The sequence below is a fragment of the Harpia harpyja genome, chromosome 2 (assembly GCF_026419915.1).
Source record: "Harpia harpyja isolate bHarHar1 chromosome 2, bHarHar1 primary haplotype, whole genome shotgun sequence".
Lineage (NCBI taxonomy): Eukaryota > Metazoa > Chordata > Aves > Accipitriformes > Accipitridae > Harpia > Harpia harpyja.
In genome coordinates this window covers 61266605-61281027 of record NC_068941.1, presented here as the reverse complement: position 1 = coordinate 61281027, position 14423 = coordinate 61266605, and the positions used below count along the sequence as shown (strand labels likewise).

At 39.0% G+C, this 14423-nt stretch overlaps 1 protein-coding gene across 1 annotated transcript in view; it reads left to right on the top strand.

The window, feature by feature from the left end:
* Positions 1–4368, top strand: part of GABRB1 (gamma-aminobutyric acid type A receptor subunit beta1) — a 146338-nt gene extending 141970 nt beyond the window's left edge. Inside the window, exon 9 of the mRNA XM_052780142.1 lies at positions 3709–4368. Within this exon, the coding sequence (XP_052636102.1) occupies positions 3709–4056 (348 nt within the window). The 3' untranslated portion in view covers positions 4057–4368. The remainder of the gene's footprint in view (positions 1–3708) is intronic.
* The last annotated feature ends 10055 nt before the right edge of the window (positions 4369–14423 follow it).

Below are 14423 nucleotides of genomic sequence, written 5' to 3'. Positions count from 1 at the left end.
AGGAAACTCATTTTCTAAGTAAACACACAAGCCAGATTATTATTTCTTTTTTTGTGATGTTTCCTGAGCACACCTCAAGGCTTTTCCATCACTGATGAATATTCATATATATGTACCTGTGCTGATTTAGGCTTAGGTAGTTCCAGTGCAAATGAAAAATTAAAAATCTATAAACTCAATATAGATGCACACTCAAAATAGATATAAATGTCATTACAAGAAGCATCACCACATACATGGATCTGAAGAATATTTAAACTTTGATAATTATACCAGATGACTAACACAACATCAGCTTTAGATGCTTTGACATCCTCCTCACATATTCTTAGTGATGTGTTCAAAAGACAAAAAAAACCCCAATTATTCAGCTTTCTACAACTTTAGGCAAAATTCATGCATTGTGAAAACAAGGCAAAGTGTATATGTTCATGCAAACACACATTTAGGCTCAGAATATTTGTTAAGCAAGAAATTCTGTTTTCATCTGAGCAATGGTCAGTTTATGTAAAAAAAATCTGGGCATTCCAGTTAAAGAACAACAAGGGGGTATTTGAAAGAATAAATGTGTTATATCTGAGCAAGAAAGAACTGCTCTGAGCTTGATATGGCTCATCTTTCCTACCTAAGAAGGGGACTGAGATGCTCTACTCCTAAGCAGGCAGCCAGCTAGTGGGCCAGAAAACTGAGTAGACAGACCCTGGTCTCTTTCATCCCCATTTTTTGTCATGCCATCCGATGCAAATGTGTCAAAGACTGTGTACAACTGCGGTGCATACCTGATGTGGGCAAAGAGCCTCATCGCTGAGACATGGGGTGGAATGAGCTAAAGCCTGCTGGCTGTTTCTGATGCACAGGCTTCCTCCAGAACAGGACCAACAGCAAGCCCCAGGTAACCTCATATTAGGTAAGGGAGAAAAGACTTTAAGACAGAAAATGTACAGCTTTTTCTGTGTGCATATTTGCTGTTAATTTGTTTTAATGTTAATATAAAAAAACCTAATAACAAGTCTCTTTGGCACATCCCTTAACAATTTGCATATTTTCCAGATTCCTACGGGAATTTGTAGAATTCCTATGCTTCAGTAACAAAACCTCAGCAGCACAAGTTTAAGAATATCTTGAAGTGAACTTCAATAAATTCTGAAAGGGTTTTTAACAACGTGGGAAATTAACTATTAGTCTAGCTTCACATCACACAAGCAGAGAATTTGACACAGGTACATAAGAAGAGCTTTTATATTTCTCTTAGCTAATTTACTCAAGAACAGTGTAAGGCCCTTTGCTCTGAATTGCAACGACAGTAATTCAAAGACTAAATTGCTTCATGATGTATACAAATCATCCCGCCTAAAATGATTTAAATAAAACTCATTTTAAAATACAATAGGTTCGTTCATAACACTTAAAGAGGGAATTTGTACACTGCTTGGCTTACAACAAACCGTCAGGGCATATTAGTTGAAGAAACATCCCTATGAATCACATTAGATTGTAGGCATTTATGAGTTGTCTTCACAAAAGAGAAGCTATAATAACTGCTTAATGATGCTTGCACTACTGTTACTACTATTATAATACTAAAGTCAATTAGCTTAAACATTAGATTATGTAATCAAAGACAGCTCAAAGAGCTATTTCGTAAAGCTGGGAAGAAAAGGTTGACCTATCAAAACTTCTGAGAATTAAAAAAATTTCTCTTTTTACACAGAGACAACTCTGAGTTCATTGCTTTTTCCACAGAAAATGCCAGAACTTAGGAGTAATGAATAGTCCCATAGTTATGGCAGTCCTCTGGAGAGTAGGAAACCCTAGCTTAGATCTTTCTTCTGCTTAAATTTGAAGACTTAATCTAAAAAGTATAAACTGGGTAGCCCATATCTCAAGTAAAGATTGCAAACACCATGCTGGTTTGTGACCAGCTGGCCTCTCTAACCCAGAATATTTGAGCTTTTCCCACCAAAACAGTGGTGGGAACTGGGATGTTCCCACTGAATGCTCATTTCAGCATGTACCGAATCAGTTGTTAAACCTGACTAGACCATCTTCTATCTGTGGTGACTTATTACTCCATTTAGAAGACTTTTCTCCCCACAGCTCTCCTGGGTGGCTGTTGTACAAATAGCCCCTTCACTTCTTTGTTTTCAGTTAGTAGTTTTCAGTGCTTAGTCTGGCACAGTGTAAATACGCCAGCAGTCATCATGCAACATTTTCTCCTTCAGGTGATGGGAAGGAACATTTTCCACGCTGCCAGGTGGAACCGAGGCTTTCTCTGGCTTCCAGCTTTCCTCTGCGGCTACCCCCAGAGACTGCATTTCCCCCTGTGCTCTGCTTGGAGCTTTTCTTGAACATACTTCAAAGCTGCTGTAGATTATTATACCATTTCCTCTCTCTGCTATGTCTTGCTAAAAATGTAAAGCTCAGAGTGCGAACAAAGCATTGCATATCACTGGTGCTTCACAAGACTAGATATTGTCAGTAAGTAATTTTTTTTTCCTTGGTATAAAGGCATCCCCAGAGAGCCATGGTATAGATTGTAGGATATTTGGGGTAGGTCCAATGCCACAGTTTACAAAAACCAATTTTAATACTCAAGCCTCAAGGCAAAGTCTTTGAAGTTTCATTTAATAGTTCTGTGTCCTGATGTGTATTTCCCTCATGTAAGCTACAGTGGATGTTTAAATAGCTGGGAATTTGAAACACCTAGGAAGTCTTTAGGGAGAAGTCAGAAGTCATCCTGGAAACACCAAAAAACTTTTCCTAAAAGAGATTTTACTACAAACATGTAGAAAACTAAAGATGAGTGAAAAGGTAAACACTTGGTAGTAATGCAGCCATTCATCATTAATTACATTTATACATAAAAAAGGCAACAATATTAAAATATTTTATGTATACACATATATAATTGTCTGCACCAGACATGTACATACCGGTTGCAGTTTCCAGTTCTTTGCTTAGGTACTTAAAGCAGTGCCCTGACTAACTAACAGTACAAATAAAGTAAGTGATAAATGTATTTGAAGCAACTGCTTCTGGTACCGACATATAAAAATGCAACTGAATGTAAGGTTTCACTGAGTAAAGTGGATTATTCTATCTGCACATGAGCAAGTTAATGGTATGCTGTGGGGAGTAGGGACTTCCATCTCTGCAATATAGTAATTCTCCAGAAATAGTTGTCATCACGAGCATTTTACAATAACTGATAAAATGCACATGTACCTACGTGCTTTTCATACGAGGAACCCATTGTTACGAAACTGTTTTTGAAACTAACCTACAGCACTAAAACTGTATAAAACTGTATAAAATGGGCAGACAGCAACACTTTATTTTCACCTTGAGTATGTGAAAGCTTCAGGTGTCAGGTCACCAAATATTAAAAATCAGTATTTCATAAAGACTGTGATCTAAGTTAAAGATAAAATTAGAAAAGTCTTTACAGGGGATAACTAACTGAATTAAAAGGTCCCAGACCAAGGAGCCTGGTCAGGATGGCAGGTACTTAGATGCTTAATAGCTAATTTCACACTAGTCAGGAAAGCGTATTCAGTATCTTTTCACTTTTGTCAACGCTGTACAAGACATGACTGCCACTGCAGCCCCAGGAGCACCTCGGCAGTAGAGCCAGAAGGTACCCGTCCGTCTGGGAAACCTTGGGCTGGCTGAGGAACTTGTCTAATTCACATTCCTTCCTTGACACAGGTTGATCCCCATGGAAACATGCTTCTTAGCCCACTCGAAATACGAAATGACGTCAGCAGCTCAGACGTGTTCACGAGCCTCCGTGACCCCCGAGCCACCACGTACACGTACGACAGTGCCAACCTGCAGTACAGAAGAGCCACTTCCAGCAGAGACCTCTACAGTAGGAGTGCTCTGGACAGGCACAGGCTTCATAAAAAAGGACGCTTACGAAGAAGGGCATCCCAGATCAAAGTCAAAATCCCTGATTTGACTGATGTTAACTCGATAGACAAGTGGTCCAGAATGGTCTTTCCCATCACGTTTATTCTTTTCAATGTTGTTTACTGGCTGTATTATGTCCACTAATTTATGCAATAACGTTACCATAGACTAACATAATTAGACTTGTTTCTTTTCCTTCTCAGTTTTGTTAACTCTGAAGAACTGCAGTAGCCATAATGTTACATGTTCAGGGTAAGATACCCAGCCATCGAATACTTCTAGATTTAAGCTTTCAAAAAAACCCCACCAACCCCACGAATGCAAATCCAGCCTCACCACATTCAGATCAGAATAGCAGAGATCTGCTCTTAAAGAGCATCTTCAGCAAAAGCGCTATACCTCTTTTTTTACAAAGTTTGTGCATCACCTGTGACCTTTCTGTACCCACTTTTACCTCTTTTTTTACAAAGTTTGTGCATCACCCGTGACCTTTCTGTACCCACTTTTACCTTTTTTTTTTACAAAGTTTGTGCATCACCCGTGACCTTTCTGTACCCACTTTTACCTTATTTTTAAGTGGAATAAAAATTAGTCCTACTGTATTTCTTACCACATAGGCAGCCCACAGCAGCATGCTTCCAAACAAGACAGTAAAACAACTCAAAGTGGTACTTATGTCACAGTCTTTCAGCATTTAGAGTATAGAGAAATTTGGAGAAATAACTGTTTGAAGGGTTATAACTATTACATCACGCATCATTTTAAAGTTAATAGTTATACTAGGAAGTTTTTCCATAGTGTCTGTGAGAAGTATCACTCAAGGAAAAGTCAATTCACATTTTCAGAGAGGCAGAGATCTTCAAAAGAAAGAAAGGGTAGCAGAGACAAAACCCACTGAGTTTTCAACTAAAGAATCAGCTGATTGGATCTAACTGGAATTTTGTTATTTCTACAAAGTAGCTAAGTTGAAATTGATGAGAACAATTGTGTCATCTGTAATTTTGTATTAAAAAGTAGAAAACAAACACGTGTTCATTCCTGGAAGCAACTACTGAGGGATACCCCAGCCCAAAAGTGGCCACTTTTCTTGACTCCCAGGTTTCCTGTGGCTGGTAATTGCAACACAATCTCCCAAACATTGGCAGATGTCTTGGAACAGATCTGAGGAGAGTTCTGCACACAGTTTCCTACAGATTTCCTTACTCTGCTGAGGAAAAGGAGATACGGCTGAGTCTTAACAACATACTGGTGATATTGGGTACACTGCTCCTGAGGACTTGCCTCTCCCCACCCGGCTGCTTATCGCCTGACACAACTCCAGCCAAGGAGCCGCAGGTGAAGTGCTAGCAAGGTCCATGCAACTGAGAAGCAATAGGTCAGTCACCTCCTATCTGTATCCGATCCATTTCCCTTCTCTATTGCCAGTTTTTTCCTAACAGTGTTTACACTATGGTGCCTAACATAGCATTTTATTGAAACAGAACTATTATCAGTTAAATTTTATTTTGTATCAAAAGTGTTTCATACTTTTAGGAGAGTCAAGATATACAAGCCAACAGAGTCTATGTAGGTACCGAGGTGATTGTTATCAATAATGTTATCAAAGCTGGTACAGAAAGAAACATTGATCAGGACAGTAGGCAGCAATACCCACAGTTAGGAGTTAGTAGGGAATACAAATTAGTAATGTGGAAAGCTTCTTCACCAGTTCCTCATTGCCTGGCAGTAAGGTCAGCTGATGACCTTATTGCCAGCTGACATTACAACTTTTTAATCAGAATGTAATAATACATTAAACACTCCTACATGTTAATGTTTGTCACATCCTGCAAGACCTGGACCTCCTAACAGATCAGGACCTGCTTCCTCTTCCCTTTGTTTGTGAAGAAGGCTTCTGCAGAAAGGGTCTGGAATGACAAATCACCAAACAAGAAAGGGAATAGGTTTAATTTACTCATTACAAAAAATATAAGGCTGCAAACCAGGCATTTGGCATTGCTAATCTAGGGGGGTCCTTGAGATTATCAGTTTTTCTGTGGGCTCCAATGTCCCAGTCTCATCCCAAGTTCAATGGAGCACAAATGTGGTCTCTTCAGCTGCAACCTTTAACCTCCAGCCTATTAAAGAGTTGCACAATTTTACCAGATTAATCAGCCACTGGATACAACTTGAGGTGATTCAGGACAAATATTAATTCAGCCAAATGGCTCTTCTGAATAGGCTACAACTTGTATGCCTATCCCCACCCTAAACCAACTCCAAATAATTTTTCAACGCTTGCACCATATCAGCAACCAAAATAAGAACTGCCACATATCATCCCACATGGGACATTTTGATTAATTTTTTAGTCAAATTTAAACAATGTTTAGATAAGAATATTATAGTGGAAACTAACAACAATATTTTGGCATCATAAAATAAATAATATGCAGAACATATGGGAGTCTTGCATGCTAAGCAAACTGAACTTTCCATAACTGCAAAAAATACCCCCAGGAGGGAGACAGCAGTAGGGCTGTATGTGCTGTCCATTCCAAACACACACCCCATTAAACAGTTTTGAATTCAATGAACTGGCACCGGACTTTACAAACAGAGAGAGTAAGTCCACGAGCCAGTGAACTTGCCAGCTTTATGGTTATACACAGAAAAATATTCAAAGCAAGCAATACATTCTGCAGATTTGTAGCGTAAAATACTCTGTGAAAAACAACAGTCAGTGACCCATGTTTTTGCATTACCTGATTTCCCAAAGATATTCTCAGACAGACAACAGGTCAGTAATTTAACCCAGCTGTTCCAGTGGTGCCGAGACTTTACAACCCCTCCTTACAGCTACGGTGGACATTTAGGAAGAGCCAACATCCAACGTGGCATTGAAACAAGAATTCAGGTTAAATAAAAGGATCCTTTGCCTTCTATTACAAGAGCAAAGATCAGCTTTACTCATCTTCAGCATTTTGTCTTGTAGACTCCAAGCGTCTGCATACACAGTTTCTAGCTTATGGATCATCCAGCTACTTCATGCACAGATGTCAGGCACATGGGCTAAAAGCAGTTACATTGTACAGTTCCAAGAAAAAAAAAAAAGGTATGGAGCAGAGGAAGGGCCATTAACAAACCAAGAGCAGTGCAAATGCAAAACTCCTTCAGAATGGCATGTTCCAAAATAGCAGGGTCCACTCTTGTGCATCAGGAGTCCTTCAGCACATGCCACCGATACAAACCCCAGCCCTGCTGCCAGTTTTGAATGGCACGCAGCAAGGCCTGGAAGCCACGATCTTGAGTGAGGAAACAGCTGCCAGCTCTTGGCACAAAGTTTTGCAGCAGGGGCTAATAACCCCACCACATACAGAGGCAAGAGCCACTTACTACAGGTTGGCAAAATCTCAGCCCAGAGCCAGCATCTCCTGCCTCCCACTGAGCTCCTCTCCGCACATTTAACCACTGACTCTGGTAAAGAAAACAGAACTTGGCATACGATCTTGCAAGGCACATTGGATTTAAATTAAAGCCTCTTTCAAAGCTTCAAGAGAGAATTAAAACCAAACTTGGGTATAGAGTGTATAACCTACAGTCTTTGCGCTACTTTTAGAAAAAAAGCAGAAGAAAACATTTCTCACTTGAGAGCAATAGCTTGGCAGCAAGCAAAAGGCAGTGGTTATTAGAGGCAGAAGATGGAAAAAATATGGCTATTTATGGGTTACTCATGTACATTGCCATCCAGAGCTAGGAATTAGTGAGTACAAAAGAATCACAACCTCTTCCCATCAATTGGTTGGAGTCATTTGGCTGGCTTTAGGCAATAAAGGTGAATAATACTGTAATGCTAAGCTCCATCACCGTTGTACTTCAGTAGTTATTTTGCCTGCCCTTAGGAAGCAGACTTAAGATCAGCATAGATAAGGTCCTATTGCTAATTAGATTTCAGCTAAACCCCCTTAAAATTTGTGCAGTTGTCTCATGCAATTTGTACTGGAACTCCTTTTCAGCTAGGTTTCCCAAGGATATAAGCTTCTACTGTCCCTGAGTGTGTACGTTTGTGTGCTTACCTGGGAGTCTCCCAACAATATTTGAATCCATTGGTAATTTCAACCAAAAGATAACAGAGCAGTAAGGATCTATGAGATACTACATTCTTACAAGTTTCAGCAAAGCAGCTAGCTGAGCAGAGGACAAAGCTTATGTTAATCCACCTCTCTTCTCTAGCAGAAAGGGACTCGATGAACCCCAACATCATTAATCACAAAAAATAGTATTTTCAGTATCATAGGCATATTTCTGACAGCATTCCTGTGCTTTAGGCTACCACTGAACAGCACAGAATTTGCCATTTCGGAGTCATCTGCTGGTTCACCTTGTTCACCCTTATAGAAAATGTTACATCCCCTTGTACTGCAAGTAGAGGATTTCTTGAGATAAATCATGAGGAAAGTCATGCAGGGCTGGGGACCACGTTCCACCAGCTGCTTTTGTTTCCCATCATCAATGAACCTCTGCCCCTTCTCATAATTCCCACATACTGAGGATGGGTTGCTAACACTGCCTTGGGACCAGTAGTCAAAAAAAGGGCTGTGTTATACCTGTTCTGTACAAAAATATTTTTAGATGGTTTCTGCATTGCAAAGCATAAAACCCCACATCTGTGATTTTACAAGTGTGTTTCTTCCTACCCCCATGGGCATCCACCCTGGAGCCCAAAAAAGGCAGGAGATCACAGAAGAATATTGAATTTCAGCGTAATGATACCAAAATGTATATGCACAGGGTGAAAAAAAAAAAGAGACAAATGAGAAATCTGGCATTTCTTAAAGGAAGACCAGGTGACTTTGGTCTACTTACTGTCTGGAGTGCAGAGTGAACTCTAATTATGTTGTCTGGCTCCTTGGTGTGTTTATTTGTTAATTATTTTATAAGTAATTTTGAGTCTCCAAGTGTTATAAAAACATCACTTCTTGTCTTGTGCTGGTTCCAGTCTAAGAAATGGCCTGGTAGTCATTCTTTCACACGTTTATTCTTGGCAAAATCCAATTGCATTTGAGTATCATTACCAATGAGGAGCTAAAATAATTACATAGCAAATGTAATGTAATGGCAGATATTAAAAGACATCTTTTAACTCATCACTGGCTGTCCGTATCCGCACAGTCTCACATGAAAGTATAAAATATCAATCACACCACCAAAAATGTTCATAAAGATGGTTTCCTTTGGCACACTATGCATTTCAGTGAGAGCATCAGCAACCTTGTTTGTATCTGTGAACATATCAGTTTCCTTGTTCCTGTCTCTGAAATGTCATTTGCTGTTTTGATCTAGCTGAAAACATATTACCTGATTTTTTTAGATTTTCAGAGGTAACTAACTTTGAATATTGTGTGCTGCAGCAAACAGCAGCTTTATGAAACAAAGCTGGCAAATCGTTATTTCAAGAAAGAGCTGAATGAGATTTTGGCATAGGTAAAGAATTCAAGATTGGGTTTTACAAAGGCAGTTAATAGCAGTTCTTATCAGACCATCCAACGCTTGCTCTGGCTCCCATCTAAATCAGTATCTACAGAAATATGGGAGATCCGAAACCTCTGTATTCCCAAGAAACAAAATTCCTTTTTACTGTAGCCATCAAAAAAAAGTTATTTAATCTATATCATGCTAGGAACCCCCCCCCGACAGTCTACCACCAAAGCAGTCCCTGTGGACCTGTAGTAGTTCCCAGTCAGAAAAATCTCCACACCTTCCAGCCTTTCATTACTCTATCAGCTAAATTATCTTACTAACCTGATGCTAAAAAACAGCCAGAGCCTTCTCTATGTAGGACTCCTGCTGGTGCCAGCACCTATGAAGAGTACCTTTGAGTAAAATTCCCAGCCATGGACAACATGAAGGGTTGAACATCCAGTATATCCTCCACAAACCAGCTTAAAACACCAGGTTCTGCTCCTGCGATGACCTCTCCACAGAGTAGCTTGATGATGTGACCCACACAGGCTTGTAAAAGTCCAAAGGATGAATCTTTGTGAGATCTTCCTGCTTTTCTATGTTTTGGTAGTGGTCTTTTGGTCTTTCTGGAGAGTTCCTGAAGTGAGTATAAACTATAAATTTACAGACGGACGCATAGTATACTGCCAAATGTAATTAAGGTGGATTTAAAGAAGTAAAAAACTTTATAAACTATCTTGATGCACTTATGAAAGCGTTCTCAGGTACCAGAAAAGTAAAAATCCCTTTATTGCTAATACTTCATTATAAATATTAATTCACAACTCAAAATGACAGCAAAGTGTGCATACTTTGGGACAAGGTGTTACTGGTTCTTAAAACCATCTTTCAGATAAAAGCATAATTGTGTTTCAGCATGCTTGTTGTCAGAAAGGCTTGCTCCAGAACTCAGAAATGTCCTACATGCTTATATAGATCTTTTAAAAACACAGCTTCTTGACATACACAATTGCATTGTTGCAAAAGCAGTTTTATTACAGTAGTCACTTCCATACCGACAGTTTGCTGCTCAAATCCTATTCTAATTCACTTCAGTGTGCCAAGGTCAAAGCTGAAATGATTGATCAAGAAAAACAAGATTTTTCTGAAATCAAGGGAAGATTTCTATGAAATGGAGCGAAGTGCAATGAATGCCAATGGAGTGCAAGTAAGATTATTTTTATAATTCACTTTTATATTTTGTATCAAGATATGCTGCATTTTCTGATTCAAATTGCAGGTCTGTTTATGCAATGCGAATTGCTGTAAGTGCATTTTACATGTTGAAATGAAAACTTCATACAGTGTGTCCATTATATGTACTATTTTCATCAGGACTTTTGGTTCAAAGAGCCTACTGTACAAAATTGTGTATCTGGTCTTACACATGCGTGAGAGGTCTGTACAAAGTACCTGCCAAACCACAGAGGTTTCACCAGTGTATTTATGATGGTTGGTTTCCTTTTTTTCGCCCACAAAACTGCAGGACCCAGAAGTGATCTGCTCTGCAGGGGCAAACACTAGGAGAATATGAACACATGTCCCTGAAACAGGACAAAAGCAGGAGCATCACCTGGGAACAACTGTTACAAGTTAGCATGGGGGATGCACAAACATCAAAGCCATTCAGCTTACCATAACCAGCTAATAAGAAAGAGCTCAGGCCTGGAAGAACACAGAAAAATACAGATATGGCCAAAGTGAACGGATAGGCAAGGACAAAATTAAAAGTTATTTGATGTTAATGGCTTCTCTTTAAACTCCTGCACCTTTGGTCTAATTCCTATGCCTTCAGAAGATTTCCCCAATTGTCCCCTTAGTCACAGACTCAAGTGGCTTTGCGAGTGACGCTCCCCACATCACAGGCCCTCCACGGCTTTTGTTACCGGTGCAGTTCTTGTATTTTACTCTGGTCCCAGCATACAGTCCCTCCAGGGGCTGTGACATGCACTGCAGTGCTCTGCGCTGTATGAAAACCTCTGTGTGGAAATGTAACACCAACTTCCTTACCTAACCTCCCATTCTTCAGCCTGGAAGGGAGCATGGCCGGGCATACTTGACAGGTATGCTCCTGGCCACATGAGCTTGTTTTAGATGTTTCCATCACGTGTACATTTTTCCTATTCACTACCTTTTCATGTCTACCTGTATTCATCGAAGTGTATGCTGAAGCTGACACCAATATAATGGGTTTTATGGAATCTCTAGCTTTTTGCATCCATTTGGCCTGGTACAGTCTCTACAAATGCCTTATCTGTCACAACTGGAGACCTTGCTTGCTCCAAAAGTACCTACTTCTCAGAGCAGAGACGGAATGAAACCATTTTCTGATAGATGATACAAAGCAGCAAGCTCTCTTCTCCATTCCTTTTAGTCCTTTTCCTTTCCATCTACTGGAGGCCATGATATGCCTTACGAGGACAGTTCATGTCTCTGTAGGGATGTAAGGTCAGGATGCACGTTAAAAATGCAATTCCATGACGACTAAGTTTTAGCTGCTAGTTCTCAACTGCTCATCAACAGGTGCTTCTCTCGATCTCTAGCCATTCACGTGACTGTTGCTATGTCCCCTGTCAAAAACATCATTTTGATGGTTATATAAACAATAATCAGACTTTCAATAAAGTCTAACACCCACAAAAAAGCAGCTCATTGCACATTTATTACTGTCACATCATAACAGAAACTGTCCTGTCTTTTTTTTTTAAAGCAAAAAATAATTGAAAAATGATTCTTCAGCCTTTCCTGTTCAGTGCTGCAGTAAAGGACAGGACAAATATAGGATGATACTAAAGGTGAAACATCACCACATACCCTTAGAGTAATTATAAATCCATTTTTACATAACTTAGTATAACATTTAAAATAAAACTATGTAAACTTTATGTCTCTATTACTAAGAAAAAGAAGTATTTTTAAATAGCATCTACATTTAAAAAAAAATTGCTTTCTGTCAGCTAGATATGTGGCAGACTTTCCAACAGGAGCTTCATAGGTTGAATGTAAAAATGGAAGTTATCATCTGTGGCCTTTTATTGTTGAGAAAACAGATAGCTTTATTTTGAAGAATGCACTGTATTTTTGAACAACTGATCTTTGAAACCTAAGAGGTAGCAACATAAAAAGTCTCTTCAGCAACATACTGCTAAATAAGTTTAAAATATCCACTTTCATATTCTTTGAAGTACAGACCTTCTAGGTATCTGCTTTCTTAAATGTGTTTACAGTACATCTATAAATTGTAAAAATGGACCATCACACGAGTATCTTCTATCCAAATGACATCCCAAACTCAACAGTGATAGCATACACTCACATGAAATATATTACTAGCTGTTTATTATTTCTGCTACTGTAAATAGAAGGAATAGTTGTCAGGATAAAAACAGCGTGCCAACAATAAAAATCAGTTAAAAATCAGTCACCAAAAATTAAGCCTCTTTTCTCTACAAAAGCCTTTTAGCAACATACGCTATCACAGTATAATGAAAGCTAAAGCAGAATTACACCTTCGGTATGCATCATACAATCCATAAACCATTTAAGCACACAGGGCCATATCAAAGCAGTGTATTCATTCTTCTATAAAGCAACTAGTTCTAGAGGAAAAGGGAAAAGTGGAGTCAAGACAAATATACCTATGAATAGGCCTGACCAATTTATTCATTAAACTCAGTTAAAAAATAGCATTCTCCTGAACAGACTACTGGACAAACTGCAGTAACTCTTTCCAGATTTTTTATAAAGCTAAACAAGTATCAATTCCAGCCTGAATTTTTTAGCTTGAATTTGGTACCACTGATGCAAGGTCTTTATCTGTTATCTGATCCATTATCGCATTTCTGTTGCTTATAAATATTCAAGACTATGATCAAGCCATATCTGTTAAAGAGATTGCAGTCCTTTCATTGTAAGATATATTTTCCAGTCTTTCATTCTTACAACTCTTAATGCCCTCCTCCACTTTTTCTTTCTTGAATTGCTGACAATGAACTACATGCACATCTGACTAAATGGACCAGTACCAAATAAAAGGGCAACAGACTACATTTTATAGACACACATACATTTTTTTTAATATTCTCTGACCCACAAGACTTCTATGCTAGTTTCAGTATGAGAAACATATATTTAGGTTACTCTTCATGAAGCCTACTAAAATCCTTTTCATAGAGGCCTTTCTACAAGAGAGCTTCTTCTCCTCCTCCTCTTCCTGACCAGTTCTCTGAAGTCCAATTTTTTGTACAGATGTATTATTTTTACGCTTTGGTTATATGAAAACCTATGGCACAACAAAATATAGCAGAAGAAACCCAAGACCCCTGATTTTGAAACTATTAAGATGGTAAGTCATCAACACTTCGCCTTTTTGTTTTTATACAAAACATGCATATACACATACATGGAAGAATACACATTAGTATTTAGATAAGCATTACAGACAATTTGTTCTTTACGTATGGAAAAATGGTTTAACAAATAGTAAAAACCACAAAGATTCCTGGTGTATGCTTGTCTAGCGTTACAGCTTCTAACTTGTTACATACTATGATCAAAACTCAATCCGCTTTCAAGATTTAGACTACACTTCACCAGTTCTGTGCTCCATTATGTGGGCTGGGAATAACCTTTTCACAGTCTGTGTAGGTCAGCTCCTCTCCAGCACTGCACCTCCTTTTGAAAACATTGATATATTTAAGTGAAAAGCCATCCACTAAGATACAAAACCCAAGCTAAAACCCCAAACTTTACTCTGACTAAAGCCCCAGTGCTTCTTCCTCAACTTCCGAGTACTGGAACAGGTTGCCAACGTCCTTGGGAGACACTCAAAACCCATCTCGACAGGGTCCTGTGCAGCCTGCTCTAGGTGGCCCTCCTTGAGCAGGGGGGTTGGACAACATGACCTCCAGCAGCCCCTTCCAACCTCAAACATTTTGTGATTCTATACTGCTTTTGCTTGTAAAGCTGATTTTTCCCAACATCTAAAAAGATTCTGAGTTTACTGATTCATAAATCAAGAAACAACTTAC